Genomic DNA, 22,830 nt, shown 5'->3' with positions numbered 1-22,830 from the left:
CTCATCCTGCATTGCTGCGAAACAGTTGGTCTTAATATTTATTCTTTGCACATTTGTGAAGAAGATTTTTTTTTTTTTTTGCCCCCTCACAGTTGTCAATGGGCAGTAAGCAAATTGTGCATCGTGCTGTATATTTTTGCTTCCAGTTTGGGGTTTGCTCTCCGATGCGGTTTCAGCAGGAGGCAATTTCTTGGCCAAGGGTGACCCAGTGAAGAAGGCCGTGTTAGTGTTTTAAAAGCAGCCTCTGTCCTCTCATCCCTAGGACCCTCTTCTGCTACCTGCTGTAAGGTGGAGCCGGCCCCATTCTCCCTGGAAGAGACAGACGGACGGAAGGGCCGCCCCGTGGAGTGTGCTCCTTTTTCATGGATGCCAGGTTGGCCCTGCTGCACCTGTGGACGGTCCTTGTCCTAATGACAGCGGAGCCGAGGCGGATTGACGCTGCCGACGTCTACACCAACACTTGGGCTGTCCAGATAAGTGGGGGGCCGGAGGAAGCCCAACGCATCGCCAGGAAACACGGTTTCATTAACCACGGCAATGTAAGCCCTTCTTAAATACAAGTGTATGTGTGTGAATTTGTGAGTTTGGTTCTCGTGCACAACGACTGCCGTACACATTCCCAGCTCGGGCTCGTAGGCAAACGCCGGTGTTAGAAAAACTATTATACAGTACATCAAAAGCCAGGCATCTGAGAGCCAGACGTGGCCCCCACAGGCTTCCAAAACGGTGGCCCTCTCCCCGTTATCGGGTTTTAAGTGGGGCGCGCGGCACTCGCAAACACTCTGGCAAACAGTTGTATTTACAGAGCAGTGTTAGAAAGAGACGGAAATAGCTAGACTATTATTGCATGGTCTCAATAAAGGTTGTTGTATTTAATTATGATGTACGTAGTTTAGTTTTATTGCCACCACTTCAGCGTCTGTCTTTGGCATTCCCAAGTGATTTTAATTAAATAGGCTGTGATGTCATACCGTCGGCAGATAAGAAAAATAATTTGAACAGAGGGAAAGGGGCAAGTCGTGACTAAGCCAAGCTTTTCCTCGCTTGCTATGTGGTCCCCTTCTTTTCCCCAGTGCAAAGTCGGGTGTTTTTATTCTCCCTGTTACCGTGTGTTCACGTGACTTAACGCTTCGCTGGTCTGAGGGACCCATCGGTCCAGTTGGGTTGTGGAGCTCATTGCATTGATGAAACACATTGTACTGTGCAGAGAAGAAGAAGAAGAAGAGTGTGCATTAGGTGCAATGGCCCCTGGCAGACTTGTACTCTAAATTGTTTTTTTTCTCCAGTCTTAGTGACTTAGGTAAAATGAAATGTTAATATTCTAATATCAAGGAGCACACGTACATATTCCAGACAGCCGCCCAGATTTCTCTCCTTTCCTCATATGACCCAAACCACAAAGACATCCGCCTCCGTTCTGTCTCCTTGACCAATGGTTTGATATCTTCTGGGAGGAGTAGAGCTAGAAGCAGTCAAAGGCTGTCACTCAACCTCTGATGCCTTATGGCTGCTTCTCTTTGTCGTGCACACTGGTGTCACCTCAGAGTGTGGCCTAAAAAAAACTCAAGATGTCCGTCTACTTTAGGTGAAGAAATGCTGTAGAGGAGCTTGTTTTATCCACTTTTGATGGCAGAGTCCAATTTTGCAGAGGAAAACAAAAATGTACTTTTGTACTACCCCTCTTTTTTGATCCCTCCTTCCTTTTAGGAACCAAACGGCTTGAGTGCAGCATCCCTGGAAGGATGACATTCGGTACTGTCCACCATCTGAAATGATATTCTGCACGTTATTGTTTCACAGAGGCGCCCGAATCCAATAGTCTCTATTGAGCCGGTGTATAGTGTCGACACTGTATGTGCAGTGACTGCACAGTGTGGGTTGGGGGGGGGGGGGGGCTGCGGGTTAAGCGAAGCTTTGCGCGGCTACGGGCCGAAGGGAAACGGCTTAGTCACTTCTTTCGTCATCCTCGGTTGTTCTATAGAGCGCAAGGAGGCGGATGTGGCCTCTAATCAGGAGGAAATGGGATTTTTATCACTAATGTGATTACTGGATCATCACGTAACTGATTTTTTGTTCCCTGCAGTGCTCAGACGTGCTTTATTGTTTTATGCTTTATTTATTCCAGATTCACTCATTGCCGCGGCCGGCAGGGCGAGAGAGCGTGTTTGTCTTGGTGTAAACGCGCGTGGGTGCGCGCACACACACACACACACACACACGTATTCGACGCCAGGCTTTAAGTGCAAAAGCCATCAAGACTTCTCGGTGTGTGGCGTCGTTACACCAGGAGGGTTGTTGTATCCGTTTCTTTGTGATAAGTTCAGTGATGTGTGTTGTTGTTTTTGTGTCTGCGTGGGCATTCCAGTGGAGCTAAATGTCGCGCTGTGTTTCTCGGTTAGCGGAGTCTGAACCGTTGTTTTTCTGTGTGGGCGTCGACAAACAGACCGGCCCCGCTGCGTGGGGTAGACTGCCCCCCCCCCCCCCCCCCCCCTAACCCCCCCTTCCTCTCTGTCCATCTGGGTCTCTACAATTCGATTTTCTATTCATAGCAGACTTAAGTTTGGCAACAGTGTAAATGTAACCTGAAATAAACATTACACTGGTTATCCAACCCCCCCCCCCACTCACTACTCCATCGACCGCAACCCTCTCCAACAGCCGGGGGGGGGGGTGTGACGCAGGGCTATCGTGTAGTTTCCAGTTGGTCTCCAAATGTTTTGATTGCACTCACCCCGAGTCTGATTGTGCTATAATATTCCATCAAAATTCAATATTCCCGCCGCAATTTCTGGCTTTTAAGGACCACTGTTGGCCAATTTCATCCCATCACAACACCAAAACCGGGCACACTTACCGGCTGTGTGCCACGTGGAATGTAATGTTCCGGGGCCACTGTGCCTTTTTTTGCTCTGCACGTGACACCCCCCCCCCCCCCCCCCGCCAACCGCGAGGCGCAGCAGCCGACTCTCTCTCTCTCTCTCTCTGGCCACTGGATTCAAATGTGGTGAACTGGCATGAAATATAACTAAGTAAATGCATGAACTCTCTCTTTCTCTGCTAAAGGATTGACTTCATGCTTTATTGCTTGAGAAATGACACCGGCGCTTTTCAGAATGCCAAAGTGCTCTGTGTGTGAGGAGAGTTTGATTGTTTCCGTCGGGCTGATTGTATCAAATAGACAGTTGCTTTATCTTGATTTCACTTGGGTTGTGTACAGTTGGGAAGTGCATGTGTGTGTGTGTGTGTGTTCATTTGTTTGTCTAGCTAATGTTCTTGTCCTTATTTGAAGGTAATATTTTATTAAAAGGAACATCAAAAGTCTAGTCTGTTTCTCCATCCATGCACGTTGTGGTGTCTCTAGTGCATATTCACTCCTTGTTGTTCATGTCCTCACACTTTGCTACTCCAGTTTTATCTATAAACCCACACTATGCGGTTCTGTAGCTATGCCCATACCTGCAGTATTTGCTGTCTTCTATTTCCCACGGGACTGTTCAAGGGAAAACAGCCAGCGCCTCTATGCATGAAAGCTCTGAAGTCTTTCCATTAGCACTAACACATCACAATGAAAGTGATTTAATTCTAATGCTACCAGGAGAACATTCTAAAAAAGTGTATAAATCCTACAATTTATTTATGTATATTTGCTCTGTCATGCTAATCTTCCCAGTTGTTTTCAAAATGATTTGTGTACTTTAGTCGTTTATTAGTTTTTTCTCTCACTGCAATGACTGTGCAGGAGGGAAATATATCCTTGTAGATGTTTCTGAAGGGATAAATCTCAAATTGTCTGATGCCCCATGTACACAAGCGGTGGAAATAAATCTTCATTATAATAGCCAAAATGGACATGATGCTGACAACAAACAAACCAACAAGATAGCAAAAAATAGGGAGACTATAGTATGGAGTCATAATAGCAAGTTAGCATTATAGTTCATACAACTGTGCATATGACTGTATGCTTTATTCCTATATGAAGCTACAAATGTAAACTACGCTGTGTTGCTTTCAGACGTCTCTCCTTTTTGTTTATATACTGTGATTTAATTCATTATTAATTCAATATATTAATAATACAGATTGAATGACTGACAATTCCTAATTACATTCCCACTCTCACGTTGCCTCCCAAACCTCATTAAGCGGCATGACCTTATGCAAAGCCCTCTTTCATATCCAGATGCCCCAACTGCATCCATTAGATATTTATCCAATACTACAGTACTATTATTATGTGTGCGACAACCCACTGGAATCTGAATTTGTGAAATACTTTTGTGAGTTGCCATCTTAGTAACCGATCGTTATCTTTTGACAGGCAGCTCGGCTCCACAGCGATCTTTCATAATCTACTATTCCAGATACTATCCCTGGATCCCTGGAGAATTTCGTGGTGGACTTTTTTTTTTAATAGCCTGATTATTCTTGCAAGCCACAGCTTTTTCTTGACTCCCAGATGCTGGCTCATTCTGAACTGACCAGAGGCTGTAAATCTGTTCCACATATGGATAGTTTAAAATGTGTCCCTTATGGCACCATTCTTTATGGATATTCAAAGAATTACTCCAATGCATGTATCTTGTGGCTACAGAATGTATAACTGAATAAGGCATAAATCATAAAGTAGTTAATAAAAACAAATACAAATATTTTTTTTCCCCCTAATGATTCCCGCAGTCACTCGACACTTCACAATGTGCATAAAATCTCAATAATAGATTATCAAACAGAAACCGCGTATGAAGAGAAATGCTTTTTAATCTTCTTTTAACATGCAGACATTAACATGAAAAGGTACTTCTCTGCAGTAACACGAGCTAACGTGCCTGCTGGCATCGCATGTTGCTGCTTCCCTCGACCTTACGTTCCTCCTCGGTTGTTCAGTATTCTGAATTGGATCGCTACGCGCACTTCTCCATCTGGGGGGGGGGGGGGGGGGTGCGCGTGTGCACGCTTTTGTTTCTGCGATGGTGAGTTTTAGGTCTCAAAGTTGGATGCGACCTTCTGCTCCTGCTTTCTTCCCCCACGGCCGTACTGACAAGCACTCGTGAGCCCCTGCCCGCCGGCTGGCGCATCTAAAGCCCGTTCTACTGTTAGCTGCTCATGGAGAAAACTGCCAGTGTATTATTTGCAGTCGATTTACTCTTGGGTCGAGAGTGGGGGCATTAACACGCTGATAGTTCTCAAGGTCACTTTGAGAAAAGGAGTCCTCTCTGGTATTTGTTGTAATTACTTAGTTATGAAATACAATTCGGGCGAGACCCCTTTTGGGTTTGTGTCTTCCTGCTTTCGCCACTTTATGAGATATTCAATACCTGTCTCCCACCACTACCACAGTATCCCATAAAGCCCAGTGGCGAATGTTGCTTTACGTTCTTATTTGCCTTTGTGTGAGCCATTTTTATCCTGCATCTTCTTCCTTCTTCCTCTTCTAAAAACCTCCAATATCTGCAGGTTGTTTGAGGTCGGGTCTCGCGTCTCCTCGTGCTCGCCTTCCTTTCTTCATCCTCTCGCTTTCACTTCAGTTGTTTACTGATTCGAGTGAAGTGCACCTCTTCTTCCCAGAGCCGTTTCTCATTTAAATGCACCACTTTATTACATGGAGCCTGCAGCCACCGATCTTCTTACCTTTTTAGCGGTTTCAAAAATATTTCCTCGAATTAGGTTGGCGCAATGGCACAGATGGACAGACTACTATTGGTCAAAACGTTCCCGAGACAACCCGATTTAACCAACGATTCACAAGGATGCAGGTTTGGAAAGAAGGATTTTGCTTTTGTGTGAGTGATGGTGGTCAGAGGACTCTAAAGACCAGACGGCAGAGATCACGTGTGTGGAAAAGAATAAAGTCTATCAGACTGTTCTTTGTTCCGCTGAGATACCGAGGCAGCCGTCCGTGTGCTTTGTCTACCTCCATTCAGGTCTCTCTTCTTCAGGGAGGGCTTTTTAAGACTACTCACATTTATAATCTACCCATTATTGATTTAGTCTGGCTGACTAAATTGAAGATGGAACGTTCCTCGTGTAAGACACTGACTTCTGTTCCAATGGAGGAATATAACGACAATATGAATCAGCCTTGGCTTCAGCTACAATTGCCACTCGTCTGAGAGTGTGTGCTCTTCCTCAGCTATTCTCAGTTTTACAGCGTGCTGCAGTGGATGCTAAACATTAAGGACACGTGACCAAGTGCTGTATTTTATATATTTAGCTATGAATGTGATACTCCTCACGATTCCTATTTCTATTTCCAAGAGCTTTAAAAACGTCACAGTGAAGAATATATGTATGTTTGCATCACTGAATATGCATTCACTTCAATGCATAATGCGTAAGGCAATTCAAAATTAGAGCTTGATCACAAATAGCATTTTTAATGATTGCACTTGTGTTTTGTTGGCTTAAAGTTAGCTTAAATCTCATTCTCTACTGAATGAACGCATGCTTTAGATCATTTAAAGTTCCAGAAATGAAGGACTATTTTATTACATCAGAGGCAACAGATTACCGTGATATCAGCCTGTGTGTGTCCCCCTCACCGAATGGTCCCCAGGCGTCCTTTGCATCAGAGAAGAGGTCGAGATCAGATGTAATATATGCGTGTGGAGATCTTGTGTGTCACGTTATTTCCACGAAATCCTTTGTTGCTGCAGAGCGTCTGGCTGTACCGTACGCACAACATTCAGGTGGGTATTACAGAGCACGTTCAAAGGCACGCTGCATAATGTGCAGTCGGATTCTGAAATGACTCAGGCTGGTGAACTCCATCATTGCAGACCTTTGCAATATCATTACGAAACCTTTAGAGATGCTCCGCCTCTGCGTGGCTCCGTCCTTGTGCTTATTGCATCGAGGCATCAATTATGAATGATGAAAACTGTATACATTGATCCGCTAAAATAAATAATTAAATACATTTTGGCTTTAGCAGAAATCAATGTGAAACACTTGGACTTGCAATATTTAAAATGAAATGAAACTAGTTGCATTTCAAACTGCTGCAGCCACTACTGCTCTCGTTATTTCTTCCACTGACAGCGCCGTGCTACTATACGACAATAGCTGCTGTTAAAAGGAAAATATTATAATGGTGCCTACAATACACACGCCACACACACACAACAAGTGTGAAAAAAGTTTCCTTCTTTGCACTTCTAAGGTGAGCTTATGAGATCGTCCCTTATCCTGCCCACAGGTTAAAGAGACTATGCAGAGACCACGTTGGGAATAACCACACAGCATCCTGCATAGCAAACAACAGCCCCATGTTTCTCATCTTGACTGAGAGGAAATAATATCACACAAGGAAGGAAAATAGGAAAATCTTATGAAACAATAAAGTTGTTGGTGAGGGACAAAGTTTTTAGCCAGAGGTGTAAGTGTGGGATCAGATTAGTGCCCGTCCAGTAATACATTCTCAACAACTCTTTTTATCCGTGCTGCACTAAAACATGAAGCCTTCAAGTGTGATAATGACAGTAATATATTTGACTTTATATTTTAGTATTTGATATATTTTCTTCATTGTTTGGAAGGCAGCATAATGCCTTGGATCTTTTTTACGTACAGAAGTCAAACCGGCATGAATATTTGAAGCCCATGATATATATATATATAAATATATATATCAGAGATCAGTACGCAGATCATTATTTTGAAAGAGGGTGATGGTCACAAGTTATCCAGGGGTTCGTGGTTCAATGTTTCCACTGCATTCATATCATTTCTTTGAGTTTTTTTTTTTAATTTAATGTATTGATAAATTCCACAGCAGCGTTAATAAAACGCCTTATCTTTGCATTATTCCAAAAGTACAAAAGATGTACTAGGGGCTGTGAATGGAAGCTTAATATATGCACGACCTCTGCCTTGGAAAGCATCCTATGGTGCATGCACATCTGTCTCACTAGTGACACAAGACATCCGCAAGTAACAAGTAACAGACAAATCAAGTGGAACCTTTTATCAAGCAGCTCCACCAATCTTAATTGCCTTAAACAGATTGCTTTTTTTCTTTCTTTTCTTCTATTTCTCCTATAGAAAAGTCTGAGATGATTTCATGACAGCAAAAAAAAAAGAAAAAAGTGTGCTTCGTGCTGCAGTAAAAAGAAAGAGAAATGACCTTTTGAGGAAAGCGGAATGAAGAAGTAAAAGGTCTGCGAGGCTGGAGATATCAGGCTCCCCTCTGAAGCGTGACTCTTGGCCAATTGCGAGCTGATGCGATTTAGCCGAGACAAGACCGAGAGTGATGGTGAAATAACAAGGCAGCTGGGCCCCCTGGACACGTGCGCCAGAGGTGATCGGGTAGTTTCTCCCTGGAGTGGAGACAAAGTAGTTGGATTCGTGTTTTCATCTGTAACTGTTGAGAGCGGAGAGTTCTGTTCTGTCAAATCCGTTGTAAGCAAACGCACGACGGGCGGTCCAACAAATAGGCCGCCATTATCTGTCTATGCGCCCGCGTTTGGATTCTTATACATGGAAGCTACTCTCTGGGATGTATGGATTTTAAATTCTACTTTAAAAAAAATAAATAGTGTTAGCCGTGGGTAATGATCCTTGTGCAGCCATTAGAGTTCTCTGGGTGGAGTGGGTGGGTGCTGTCATGCGGCCCCTCACCAGGGGAAAGGGAGCCAGACCAATCCTAAGTCTGAATAATAATGAAGAAGAGTGTCCGCCACGTGGAAAGACTACCGTTCACAGTCGAGGATGAATGCAGAATACTTTTGCAGCGTTCATCTCTGTCTTGGAGCTCCTTTTGTGGGCAAAGAGAGCGCGCCGAGCCGCATGGGCGCCTCCGTATAACGTATAAACGACGCAGAGGTTCTTCAAACTGTATTCCCTGAAAATAAAACTGACGTGAAAGAATGGAGCAACTGACCCAGACAGAACCAGGGGCTTTTTGTTCAAATGGCATTTACAACCTTCTGGCTCTTAGCGCCTGATAAAGAGTTTGTCTCAGATTTACACTGATTCAAGCTGTGGGAAATGGACTCCAGAGGGCATCTTCATGGAGTACTCCACCCTCTGTTTGTATTCACATGTACTTCTTAGCCCATGACGCTTGTCCCTTGTGACTCCAAACCCACTTTCTGTGCTGTGTGCAGAAGACTGCATCAGCTAAAAAATACGCATTTTCATTAGTTGAGAAAATAAATGCAACTTCCAGACAATCTTGATTTATGTACTTTACATGGCCATAATAAGGAGTAATGCACCTGCTACTTAAATGTCCTCCCATTAAGACGTTGGATAAAAGTGTACTATAGATTTCTAGGCTACATTATACTGTAATGGCAAAGATGAGTGCATTATTTATGTCTACTTGTTTTGTGGAGACGAGGATCTTTCACAAAGCCCCCCCTCCACCCTCCATCTATGCTGCATTAGGTCTGCAACAAGAGGTTGCTTGCTGTCCCTTGTAAGATGTTGCATAGTGGAAGTGAATGGCGCTGTTGTCATTCTATTCCTCTCATTATCCAACAATACACTTTGGGCAGTGGAGAAGCTCAAATTAGCCACACCGTGGTACATGCTTTGTTTTTGTCATCCCTACACAGAGTGACCGCAGGGCTCAAGCCAGATGCCCATGTGTGCTTAAATATATATGAACAATGCAGAAAACCATGGCTTTATTTATTTGGGCAAACAGTCATTTGCATGGATGCCACCACTGCATTGTGACTTGTTTTCTATGATCAGAACCAATGGTAGGACATAACCATTCTGTCCAAGCAATTGGATTGAAATCCTCTTTTTTTTTGTTGCCCCTCAGATTACAGACGTAGTGTTGTCTTAACCCTGATGGCATTGTTCTTTTAGCATAGCTGTTGGAGTTGGTTTAAGGAGGATGGGAAAAGAGAGACTACGGTGGTAGTTCGATGATGTAGCTCACCAGAAGGTTTCAGCATTTTCCCGTTGTAATGAAGGCCGTCACCGGACCCTGCTGCACAAGAGTCCTTCAGAACAAGAGCTTTGTTCTCTTAATATTTCTAGTGCTTCTAAGCGAATGCATGCAGCCCGCACTGGGAAGGGAAGTGCCTCTGTTTCTGCTGCATTACATTTATATAAGCCCGCTGCAATATGATATCTTTAGACTCTCAATCCTAAATGGAAACGTGAAATAGCTAAACTCCTCAAAATTATACTTCTCTAAATCATCCTCCGATTATTTTTGCTTTCTCTCATCTTTAGATTGTTTTAGTTTGTGTTGCGTTTGTCGACCCCCGCTTCTGCTAATCACGCTGTGTTGTGTCAAGATGAAATGGCTGTAAATGTCATGCCCTTCGGAACAAAGTGGGTGTTTTGCTTTGAATAGCAGCGTAACAAAGCATGCCTGATTTGGCTGGCTGAATGCCACGCTTTAATGGTTTAATCATTCTCTGTCATTAAATAATCCGATTTTTGTCCCAACAACGCCGTCACGCCCTCCATTCATACCTCGCCAAAAATAAATTCCAACAGAGAGATTAATATATGAAACGATCAAACAATGAACCCGGAGTTTTTCCCCATCAGCGTGTTTGTCGAGGTGCGAGTCTTTAGTGCATCAACACAGCTATGAAGAGCAATAAAATGTCTATCAATTCAAAACTACATATTCTTGCTTTCCTGCCTGCATGTCCAGGAAGTGGCAGTGAACACAGCAGTCCTTGATGTTTACTGCTTTGTTAGTGAAGGCCGTATGCACCCAGCAGTGAGAGGGATACCCTGCTTTTTTTCAGTTGGAAATCTTTCTTTAATGGATGTCAATAAATAACTGCATTAAGGGTACACATGCTCATGTGGAGGATTTGATTTTCACGCGTTTAACCTCTTTATTCCCATTTGTGCACAGATTCATTGTTTTCCTCATAACTGCTCGACCACGCGCTCTGATTTCGGCACGGAGCCGGCTCCCATACGGAGGTTATTTCAGGCCCCCGTGAGGCCACGCAAAGCTCAGGACCCCCGTTCCCAATACACAGAGACCCAATTCTCCAAATCGCCATGTTCTGATGGCCTCGACTTTCTGTGCTTTTAAGGTTCCAGAAAGGGTTTTATTGTTGAGTTGGATCGAGGTCTAGATCAAAGCCACACAAAGTACCACTCTTGTAGTGCTCTTGCTCCCGTAGTTCCGAGGCCGCTGCACATCGTGTCCTCGGCTCCACTCAAAATGAATATGATGAAACGAAGGGAGCTTGATCTTCATCTATGGGCTAATGTGAGTAAACAAGCAGCGTAAGGATATCTCGTATTGGATTGTCAATCTTACAACTCTCATTTGAACTAGTCACCACGTATGTTGACACAGAACTAACTCTTGCATCTTTTTTTTATTGCAATTCAAATTTGTAATAATCTAAACACAGAACCTTTCGGTGTGAGATTGAAATAGAAATATAATGCAATAATTTCATAATTTTTTTTATTTAAGAAAAAATCGTAATATCATACATTTCCACAAACATTATAAATCTTTGGTAGAAGAGAACTGCGCTCTCGTTTCAGGTTCCAATGATATGTTGCCCTAAGAGATGCGTTGTGGATGTGCATATATGCACATTCTTTTCTGCCTGATGGTTTTAATGGTTGTACATGAAGCACTTTGTGAAGCGCCTTCCTAGTTTTCATACAGAAGCGTTGCCTCTTCTTGCAGGGTCTGAAGGTGCTGACTGCTAAAATTCTACTGAGCTGAGACCTTGAAGTGAAGGGCACATTGGAGGCGCAGGACATTTACACATTTCCGTTTTAGTCGTCCATCACTGCAGCTTTAGATCCACGACGCCTCTTAGGGCAACTATTAATAGATTGACTGATCTGACTATGAAAAATCAATAGGAGAACCCTTTTAAGCGTGCTGTAGATACTGTGCCGACAAGTAGAAGGATTTTAATTTCTTATTTGAAGTGTGCGCTTTTCCAACAGGTTGAAACAAAGTAATGTAGGATCACCAAGGCAACATTAACATACCTAAGTGGAGGAGAAGAGGACGAGGAGAGAGACAGATATTGTTTTTCTTTTTTGCTTGACTCAAGTGCATATTGTGATGATCCACATCGCATCACAATCGCTCCAAACACTGTGTGGTATTCCAATCAGGTCGACATGCCGCGTCCACGCTAGCAGTGCTCAAGTTATACTTTAACAGAACAAGAACCTGTGAATACTAAACACTCTAAAATACTCAATATTTCATTAGATTTCGTTTCGCAGTGAGTTTTTTGTCTTCCTCCTCATTTACATAATTCTATGCTTCATTGCCTGAGCCCTTTGTCAGATGCACTCGCTGTAGTGGCCCGTTTTCTTCCACGGCTTCCTCGGGTTTAAATAGAAATTAGGCTGTTCTCCCCAGAATGTCAGTTTACTCTCCCCAGAGAGCAGTAAAATTAACACAGTATGATCTCGATCCTCGGCTTTTATGTAAAGTTGCTTTCATTTATCATCAAGTCTTTTCCGGTTATTCCTCATGGCTCAAGTGCAAGAGGCCCCTTGTGGCCCATGTTTCAGCAAAGATCCTGTTTACAAATCCTCGTAGTTCATCTCTATCTCCACAGACGCCCATGTGACCATTACAACTGTGATCTGTATCAGAGCACCTGACCAGCATAAAGGCTGCTGCTACTAACAGAAGGAGGAACAAGCTTCTGCAGCTCTGTACAAACCATTGGCTCCATCTCCCCGGTCCCCATGAATATTCAAACGCTTCGCTGAAGCAGAGTTAAAGTTGGATGTTTACTAATTTGGTGAGCACATTTTACCACAAAGTTGGGGATTTGAGACCTGAAGAATCAGCCCAGTGAGATAAATCTCAAATTAAAAAGGCAAGAGGATCTGAAATATTTAAAAGCGTATCTCTCACACACACCCATGCAATGTTGTTTTTCTCCGTCTGCCTTTCTCAAAGCCCCGACTGTATGGTGTGGAGGTGTTTGTGTGCCTGGGCGCACATATGTAAATGAGTTTGAACACCAGCCTGAGTTCGATATGCTGGCTGTGTGTATCAGTGACACTTTAAGCAAGGTTTGGCTGAGTGATGATGTAGTTTTATACTGTGTGTGTGTGTGTAAGCCCTCTCTCTCTCTCTCTGCTCGATCCCTTATCTAAAAATCACAACCCAAAGATAGAGTACATCAGGAATACTACATTCTCAAAAGAAATATGTAAATGTTTGACGCGAATGCATACGATTGATACACTCATTAAGCCTTGAGGGATGTGCTGGAGATTCACCATGTTTTATTCAGGTTCTGGAATCACAGAAGGTGTTACCACGACGGATTAGAATGACAAGGCAGCCGTCACTAACTTCAACACAACGGTTTGAAATGAGTTCCATGGTGATATTGGTCCAAAGGTCAGGCATCAGTAGGGCCTCTCCGCCTTTGTAGCCTTTTTCTAATGTAGTTTTTGCCCATCTCAATTTTATCCTTTGATGCATTTCGTTCTCCCTCCTCTCTTTTCTTTCATGTTCCATCCATGTGCTCTACTCTCCCCAAATAGAAAGAAGTTTGGTCGGCCACACCGCGATTTAGACTCTTTTTACCTTGATAAGGATCTTTGTGCTTCTCCAACAGCTGCTTCTTTATAGCTATTAAAGAACATTTATTCAGTGGCCCTTGTCAGTTTTAACGGCTTTTACTGCTGCCCGTGTCTTACTGCTTTACCGCTGGAGGGACAGTCTTTGTAGACATTCTGTTAAATCTCTGCGATTCAGCCACATAATTAGCCCAAACTCTTCTGTGGCAGAGTTTTTCCCAAGATGCAGAGTCCCCTGAGCTGGGGAATGTAGACGAGGCGGGCTACAAGCACAACTGTAGCTCGGATGCAAACAAATAATTACCCTTCATTTGAAAACATTCAATTAGCCTCTATTTCCGAGTAAAATAATGACTTCCCCCCCCAGCTAAGCGGAACGTCGGAGTTTCAGCTGTAATTAGTCCTGACGATGGAAGCTCAGTGCAGACCAGAGGTCACTAACTGGAAGGCTGCGGTCCGGGTCCGGACCCAGAAGTTGTCCCATCTCGAACCCGGACCAAAAGCTAAAAAAGAAAAGACCCTTGGGATTTAAACGTGACACACAGGTTGTCTTTCAGGTAGAGGCTTAAAGCACTGATAGAGATAAAGCACACATTTTATTATTTATTTTTTTAAATGCAGCCCTACTTTTATTTAGTTAATTGAGAGAACATTATTTATATTTGCAGTCACACATATATGTTCAGTTCTTTGTTTATACTGAATAATTTTTTAATTTGTTAGTCGTGTATTGATTACATGCAGATGTTGATACTCCATTCCTCCATTTAATCCCACTAAGTAGTCACATAATGATCTCCCGGACCGTTGCTTCTCGAAATCTTCTCTGACTGCACCTCCTCACATGTGAGTCGGTGTAGACGATAAGTACACAACTGTTTCATTAAACCAACAGCAGGAATATCACAACACACCACCCGACACGCCGGCTCTGCCTACACAGAAAGTACCCGTCGCTGCACGGCTTCACGCTGGCCTGATTTGTGTAAAGAGGCAAAGTTAATGAAAGGCAAGGCTACGTTTTAACAGGAGCAGACTTGGCGGGGTGCGCGGCGATCAATGTGTCGCTGACACTTCTACCTCCAAGAGCCTCGCCGCCGCTCGGCGGAGCGAAAGAGCGCCGCGTGCAGCGCTGCGGATATCTCGCACATTGATTTGCTCGCAGTAGCGTCTTCCATCAAGGTTAGCGAAGTCATACAGCATATTGCAGGCTGTCAATCAAGGGGCTCACTGTTTACAGGGAATACCTGTTGTTATTATTATTATTTCTGTGTCTCTAACCAACCATTGATGGTAGCCTTTTCTCCCTAAAAGATGCATCCTGGTTGCCGCCAGTTCCAATAAGGGCGGTTTGCACATCTGCACCCTGGGGAAGCATGAGGGAACGCGCTTAATGTGGAAGTCTGTCACCCAATATCTGCGTAGTGGACCTCAGAGCTCCCATGCAAGAAACACACATTAAGATACACGCATATATGATTCATCCGTCGGTGGGAATCCACACACGCTGCCTCTACACTGCCACATCTCTGAATATTGGAGTTTCCCTGCAGGATTTCACCGCGTCGATAAGATAAATTAGATTTTCATTTTTGTCACTCAAGACAACAACAACAACAACCGCAGCGTGGTTGGCACAAAACAAAATTCAGGCCCGCGTTTCAACAAGAGCGGTGCGTCATTTTATCCCCCCCCCGCTTTGATGGGAACATACTTGTGACATCGGAGGGTTGAGCGTAACACTCGTATGCACACACGCTGCAATGTGAAATAACGTCCGGCCGCAGCCCAGTGGAAGCTCGCCACGTTTCTGTTTTTCGGCACCGCTGATCTGAAGCCAATCCCCTGTGGCCAATGTTGACTTGACAGCTGTGGCGGGGGGGGGGGGCATGAGCCCAAGGCAGCCCGCGCACCGCAGAGCCCAGAGCGGGACACGCGGCAGAATACGGGACGTAGAAGAAACACCGTGACGTTACTTTCAGCCGCCTTGAAGTCTTAACAAACCGACTCTGACTGGTAACGCCAGCAGATGGCTTGAAGGAACGCGTCGTGTGACCTTTGCTTCGGGACATGTAGAGGCTTTTTTTTACTTTCATTTCCCAATGGTGAATGGCAGGTAGAGGAAATGGGCAAGGATTAGAATAAAAATGGAAACACTGAGTTGGCTGAAGAGCTGCTGGAGAATAACAAGTACACCTGGTTGATTCCTCTGACGCCTCACCCAGCTCTCAGACTGACTGGAAGCTTTTAAGAAGTGACCATCTTAATCTCCGTTGCATTCAAACGCAGCCAACGTCAAAAATCTGCTCCGTGTAAGTTTAAAGTGTCTCAACTCACAACCTTGAAATGATGTCGGAGTTAATTGACCTAAGAGGAATAACTCTATAGTGACATGTTTCACTAAAAAGTTATTGTAAATACTTAATGAGAAGTGTGTTCATAATTAATGATAGTATTGTCATATTTAATGGATAGTTTCTGACAGAGATCAATGCAGTGGTTCGAACTCAACTGATTCTCAGTGGATTTCAAATCTAAGATGAAAAGCATTAATATGGTTAAATGTGAAGTCCACTTATGGGCTTATTTTGAACAGTGGTCTTCAAAGGAGGGAAAAAAGGAATTAATTATCCTTCATAAATAATTTCTTCAAACACAGAACAAAGGCTTCTTTTTCATTGGAATTTACTATCAAATTATTGTATTATGTGAGAACATAAATTCCCCTCACTTATTCCTTTGGGTTTAGTGAAAAGAGAAAAAAGACTAAATACAAGGACATTTTCTGCTCTGATTACTGAAAATCTTTTCCCCATTTTCTGTTAAGAGCAGTCATTATTCACCATTCTGTCCTCAGCTACGCTGTTCTGTAAGGGTAACATTCTTTGCAAGCTCACTGTGTGCTGTAATTTATTTATAAGTACATGCTTATCTCCATACAAGTGGAATGATACAATATTCTTAAATTCAATTTCGAGTTAATTTGATTTATGTTGTAAAAGTATTTATTTTGATTTGACCACGTTTATTGGACTTCATCTAAATAAGTTTGACTTGAAACAATTAGTCACTTCACACGTATCCTTGTGAACTGATAATCATTTGGTTGACAGACTTAATTAAAGGAAAAAAAAGGAAAATGAAACAATAATTGAATTCAACTTTAATTGCACCTCCAATTCCAAACTAGATTAGTGTTTTTAACATGATGTTATTATTTTCAGTTATATCCGACATACAGCTTCTTTAATTTGGTACCTCAGCACTACAGGAAGGTAAAGGCAAGATGGAAATGGCTGCAAAATATGAGACGCGAGTGTAAAGGTCAGTATTCCTCTATGGCCGACTCGCAGCGTAGCGGCAGGGTGACTAATGGCCCACAGCGCACTCAATTATTATCACTGACACGCACAGACACACACGCACACACACACACTCTCCTCATGTGATTATTTCGGGTTCCGTCTTTAGAGATGCATGACTCAGCCACACTCATGGGCAGCTACACCAACATTTCTATCTCCCATCTTAATTTCCCAAGACCCATAGACTGTAGATCTAAATGAGCACATCGGCACTCCAGGAAATAGCTTTGTCTCGCATCCCAAAAAAGCCGCCGCGGTGTGACGCAAACAAACTAGCCTCTTGCCCCGCTGCAATCAATGTGAAAATCGGTCTCATTCATTTATTTGGTTACAGCCATCATCACATCTTAATCTTGCCTCATTTCAAAGCTATTTCCTTTGATGTTTCCAGACAGGGTGTCCGTAAGTCCAGTGACTTTCTTTTTCAACTCCAAGGAGACTATTATGTCATTTTATCTGGTGATTTAAGTTCTACTTTCCGTGCAGTGTTACCCATATTAATGTATATGGCCTATTTCGCCTTACATTGGCTCGATATATTTTCCTGCTCTCGCCCCATTTTGAATCATTTAGGGACTGCTGTTGTGCAGAGCTGTCACTTTTCAAAAGCAGAATAATTCATCTTTCCCACACATAGTTGTGTACGACCTGAACTCCGAGGGCAAGTGGATCATTTTTGCGGGAATACAGACTAATTTAAAATTGATGATCATTCCGTTTGTGTCGAAATTATCACAGCAAGGGATTCAAAAGCAAGTCTCAAATATTTTAGAAATGAATTCAAATGGTCCGGCTCTGTATCTGTGTTGCCAGACGGGGCCTCGGCGCTCCCGGCTCCCCGTCTGGTCGGCTCGCAGGATCGGCCCGCCGCCCCAGGAGAGCCTTCCATCCTGCTGCGTCTGCTCTTCTCCCACCTCACACACATCCATCCTGCCTGGTCGGCCCGTCAGACCCCCCCCCCCCCCCCCCTCATCTTCTCCTCCGCTCCACTGGGCTTGTGAAGGTGAGCCCGTCCCCAGCGGCACTACTGTACAGATTGCAACGCTTCCACTTGAAATGGAGGCTTCCCCCTTGTGAATATCCGTGTAAAGAGAATCAGGGCGGCTCCTTCTCGTCTTCTTCCTCCAACTTGGGTTTTGTTGTTTTAGGGCTTTTTTGTGGCACACTTGCTTCTGGATGTCTGTACCATTTACTCTCAATCTTGGGTCTCGGGTCATGTGCCCTTGACCGCGATAACTGGAGGGAGGGGGGGGGACAGACAGACTGCTCCGTGCGTCAGAGCTGCCAAAACCACCAACATCCTCCCAGAAGTGTTAGGCCCTTTTTTTGACAGCTGTCCCCCAACCGCCAAATGTTCCTTTATGAGCAGGCTCTGCACTGCGGCAAAGAGCCGCACATTGAAGGCTCCATTCGAGCTCTGGATTGATGCAAAGGTCTAATGGATGACCTCTAATCACTGTGGCTGTGGGCAGGCTTGGGTGGGCACGAGGTCGTACACTCAGGCACAAGACAAAGGGAGACGCAGACTATAAGACACATGAGGAAACAATCAGGAATCAGGGAAGACGATTGGACTGGTGACATGAGGAAGGGCAAGTGACCTGAAACGAGAGGAAGGTTACTGCTTTCAAAATAAAACGGAAATGACAAGACCAAAACATGAAGACAAGACCCCCAGCTCGACCTCACCCTGTGACAACGCTATGTGGCACTCACGACAGTCCTGTGGCCAATATGTTCTGTGTGCTAACCAAAGAATACTGGGGGGGGGGGGGGGGGTTCAGCCAGTGCCGTAATAGACGCTCCTTTAGCGTGTGACATGTGAGCACAGAACTGTCACGGTTTGGGTCCTCTTCCTGTCTTATTTTGTAGTTTTCTTGTCTCTCGTGTCTCTGGGTGAGCTTCACTTCCTGTCCTGTGATTGCCTGATTGCTTCCACCTGTGTCCAATCACCTGCACCTCCCTTGTGGATTTAAGCCCCGTGTGCCTGTTGTCCCTTGTCGCGTCATTGTCTATGTTCCCGTCGTCGTTGGTGCACCTTCCTCGGTTTTTGGTTCGAATAAAGAGCACCTGTTCGTGAACGCGTTTGAGTCCCGCCTTCCGCCTGCACCAGCACCCACCTTGACAAGAACGCCCCGCTCGGTTTCTCAAATAAATGTGTCGTTTTCCAGCCCTTTTTGAAATGACCAGCGTCTGCACATGAGCACATTTGCTCTCATTGTGCTCATGAATGCTTTGGTGGCCATTGAGTGTTATCAGGCCATCCTGTTGCTGTCGCTACACTCATTGCCTCTCCCTTTATGTTTGTGCAGGTTTTCGGTGATTATTATCACTTCAGGCATCATGCTGTGGAGAAGAGGGCTTTGTTCGGCCACAGGGGGATGCACATCAGACTGGAAAAAGAACCCCAGGTAAAACTGTTGTCACACCTCATTTCCACACTCCATGTTGACAACAAAGGGCAGAAAGACAGATTGGATTAGACACAGAGGGTGTATATATCACAGGAGAAAAGGGTGACAGCTTGTCAAACTGTGTGTTCTGTTCAGTCCACGTTGGTCTGCCCCCGTGACCCAATATGAGGTACTACCCAACTGTTAATATGCAAATTAATCATGCCAAACAACACAACAGCTGGGACAATCTCTGTATTTTTGAGTCTTGAAATTGACTCGACTCCAGTGGACTTATTATTTGCATTTAGATGCTGACTAGAGGAGAAAATTGGCATTCATCATCGTAAAGTAACAAGAACATTTTCAGCCCCTGAATGTCGTTTTCATTTGGACATTTTGTGTTGAATTTGCATACAGACCAACCACCAATTTATAGGAATACAATAAAATCTCAGTTTCAGTAGATGCGTCCCGGATGTGGTTGAGTCAGGAAATGCCAACATTGTGCGAGCCCAGGAAACGGGCAGTGTACGTAGTCATTTATCAGGTAGGTAAAAATATATATCCATTTTCTATATCCATTGTATTAGTGGCAGACAGTAGAGAGTGGAGGAGGGAAGAAAGCGTGCATTATGCTCTGTTGTAAATTAGCCTTCTAGCAAGAGCCAAGTCTCTGGGTTCTTTACGTAATTACGTCCCTGCGCTGGTTTTGATTCATTGTGATGGTTCATTTTGGTTTAAGACAGTGTTGTTATTACAACTCACACAATCCAGCTGGATTTGGATCAAAGCAAATCCACCTGACTACAGTAAAAATAACACTAGATACAATCTTTATTGTTTTACAGGAGCTTTACAAGCCTTCCCCTATACATACATATTATATTTAGATGGGGAAATTCTAGATGCATCAAGACATAAGCTATTACAAGGCCTGTAAGAAAGACAACTTGAGTTTACTCGATACAGGCAAGATTACTTAATGTATTCAAAACAGAAGAGATCATGAAGGAAACCAAAGAAGTTAACCTTTTCATTTAAACTTCTCCAGTGGTTAACATGGTGCATTCTTTAGTTTAAAAAATGTCATAACCTTCTGCAAGCTCTGCTCATGGGATTGGCTCCCTTTATTCACACCTGCGCTGTTGAGGGAGGACATTTTTTGGTCTGTTTGGACCTGAGTGGGCAGAAGGCCACAAAGGTCTTAATACAAAAAAATCATACTCCACAAACCCAACTATGAATGTTTTTATTCAGTGTGTGTGTGTGTGTGTGTGTGTGTGTGTGTGTGTGTGTGTGTGGGTGTGTGTGTGGGTGTGTGTGTGTGTGTGTGTGTGTGTGTGTGTGTGTGTGTGTGTGTGTGTGTGTGTGTGTGTGTGTGTGTGTGTGTGTGTGTGTGTGTGTGTGTGTGTGTGTGTGTGTGTGTGTGTGTGTGTGTGTGTGTGTGTGTGTGTGTGTGTGTGTGTGCAAATCCTCTGCAGCTAAAATAAAAATAATGAATCGATTTGAGCAGCAAGATGCAGTATCTCTTTGTAGTGTGACTCACTGGGTGTAGAATGTGTGAGATTGCCATCGGTAGTGTATCATAAGGTTCATTTTTCAGCCATTTTTCGCCCAAGACCATTGCGATTGGTTTGAGTGAAATAGAAACACGCCAGGGCAGAGCGACGCGTAGAGACAGCTGGTCCCTGGCACAGGGCCCTTGAGACAGGTCAGGTGACGCAACGTGCCGGTGAACGATCTGGACGCAAACACCCTGATGCCACCTGACTCGTCTGCTGTGTTTACATTGCAAACCCTGTCGGCTGTTGTATAAATCCCCCCCCCCTGTTTAAAAGCGCCTCACGAGGTACCCGGCTTGGGCCATCTGTAGCGGCGCAGGTCTGCCAAGTAGATCCGAGGGCACGGAGCGAGTCAAGCTGGCTGAGGAGAGGACTGATGCGACATGGAGCCCCGGGACGTCGTTAATGTGACACGCGGTGACATTCAGGGAGGCCAGCGGCGCCGGGGTTCTCACAGGCGTCCGCTACGGCACATAAAGGGTTCTCTGATTTAATGAGAGCTAGCGTTGACAGAGGCAAAGATGAAACGCAGGATGAACTGTTAACTGGACCGGACGCCGAATCGGTGGCCTCTTGAATAAAATGATTCTGGATGAGCCACAGAGCATGTTGAATTTAAAACTAGAGCCCCGGCGGCAGAGCCAAGGAGAGAAAGACATGTTCGACAAAAGAGATTCCATCTCATTGGTTCGTCCGTGTCAGCGGGTCAGGTTCAACATGTGATTTAACCCCCAGCTATTGAGGGCGCCGGGTCTCTGGCTGAGGAGTAGCCGTTTGTCCCTCGGTTACCTACAGAACCAGATACAGACCCAACCTCAGGCCAAGCACCACCACTGCCAAAAAACACCACCGCATCAGTGAGTGGGTTTTATTCATGAGAATTGGTACATTCATTGTGTGTGTGTGTGTGTGTGTGTGTGTGACCATCTGATTCCTGGAAAAAGGGAAATAAAAGGTTTCGGCTTTACGTGGTTCCAAGCAAAAACCTTTGAAACGCGGGGTGAGCCGTAACGGCTGGATGTAGATTCATCAATGCTGTAAGCTTTGAGGTTTCCTCTCTCACATTTACCTCCATTGTCTCCTTTCCACGGCACCGTGGTGCTAACATGCCACTTATCACCATCTCCTTTGAATAATCACACAGTGGCAAAATTACATCGGCAGCTGTGTAAGCTCTTACCATTGTGGGTTTTTTTTTTTTATCCTCTCTCCTTTCCCCTCACCTTCTCTATGAAGGATAACATTGATTTGTTTTGGGACGGCTGCTGTTTCTTTTGTACAAACCGCAGGGTAAGGCAGCTCACTGCGTGCCGTGTCTCTCTCTCTGTGTGAAAGACTGCCCTAAATGTACATTTTATATTGTAGGTTTTGAGGGCGTACTGTTAAAGGAAAAGGTTGTAAATAATATATATTTGTGTTATCGTTATAATCCCATGAAAGGACTAAAACCAACAATGCAAGGTTTTTTTTCTTCTCTCAATCCCCAGATTGTCTGTTTTGAGCTCGGTACCAAGCCCGCTACCAAAGGCATAAATGGCTCACTATGAGTCACAGGAGGGTCGTGGAGGAATAATGTATGTTTGTCGGGGACGATTTTCAGCAGCGGATTAACGGCACCAGCGAGGGTGGGAGGCATCGTCCCTTGTCCCAGTTCTCACATGTCTACGGGTTGTGGTCTTTTCATGGGGTTTGTTGATAATACAAAATATAAGGTTTGCAAAGCACAGGCTGTCCGCATTACAAACAATACCAGCGTGCTTTCTCCACGACAGGAAACCCCTCAGGACACTGTGCGAGAGTTGGAACAAATAGTTTTATTTTCTCAAGCGGATCACAGACCCGGGCCACCTCCACACCTCACTCTGGCCTCATGATCGCTTCCCTGTGAGGTTGTGTTTGGCTCCGTGTTGTCCGTGTCCCAGACCACAGGGTGCGGCCCTGGACATTAATCGATGTAATGAAATGAGATCAATGTTAGTTCCTCTAGGG

The 22,830-nt window shown here is 44.4% G+C and overlaps 1 protein-coding gene across 2 annotated transcripts in view; it reads left to right on the top strand.

The window, feature by feature from the left end:
- The window catches only part of furinb (furin (paired basic amino acid cleaving enzyme) b), a 51,916-nt gene that overhangs the window by 5,088 nt on the left and 23,998 nt on the right, over positions 1–22,830 (top strand). For both annotated transcript variants that reach the window (XM_037450612.2, XM_037450611.2), the window contains exons 2-3: positions 263–539; positions 19,196–19,294. In XM_037450612.2, coding sequence (XP_037306509.2) covers positions 363–539; positions 19,196–19,294 — 276 coding nt within the window. In that variant the 5' untranslated portion in view covers positions 263–362. The remainder of the gene's footprint in view (positions 1–262; positions 540–19,195; positions 19,295–22,830) is intronic.

Source organism: Pungitius pungitius, chromosome 6 (genome assembly GCF_949316345.1).
Source record: "Pungitius pungitius chromosome 6, fPunPun2.1, whole genome shotgun sequence".
Classification (NCBI taxonomy): Eukaryota; Metazoa; Chordata; class Actinopteri; order Perciformes; family Gasterosteidae; genus Pungitius; species Pungitius pungitius.
Note: the sequence above shows the minus strand (reverse complement) of the source record. Positions and strands in the feature narration are given on the sequence as shown.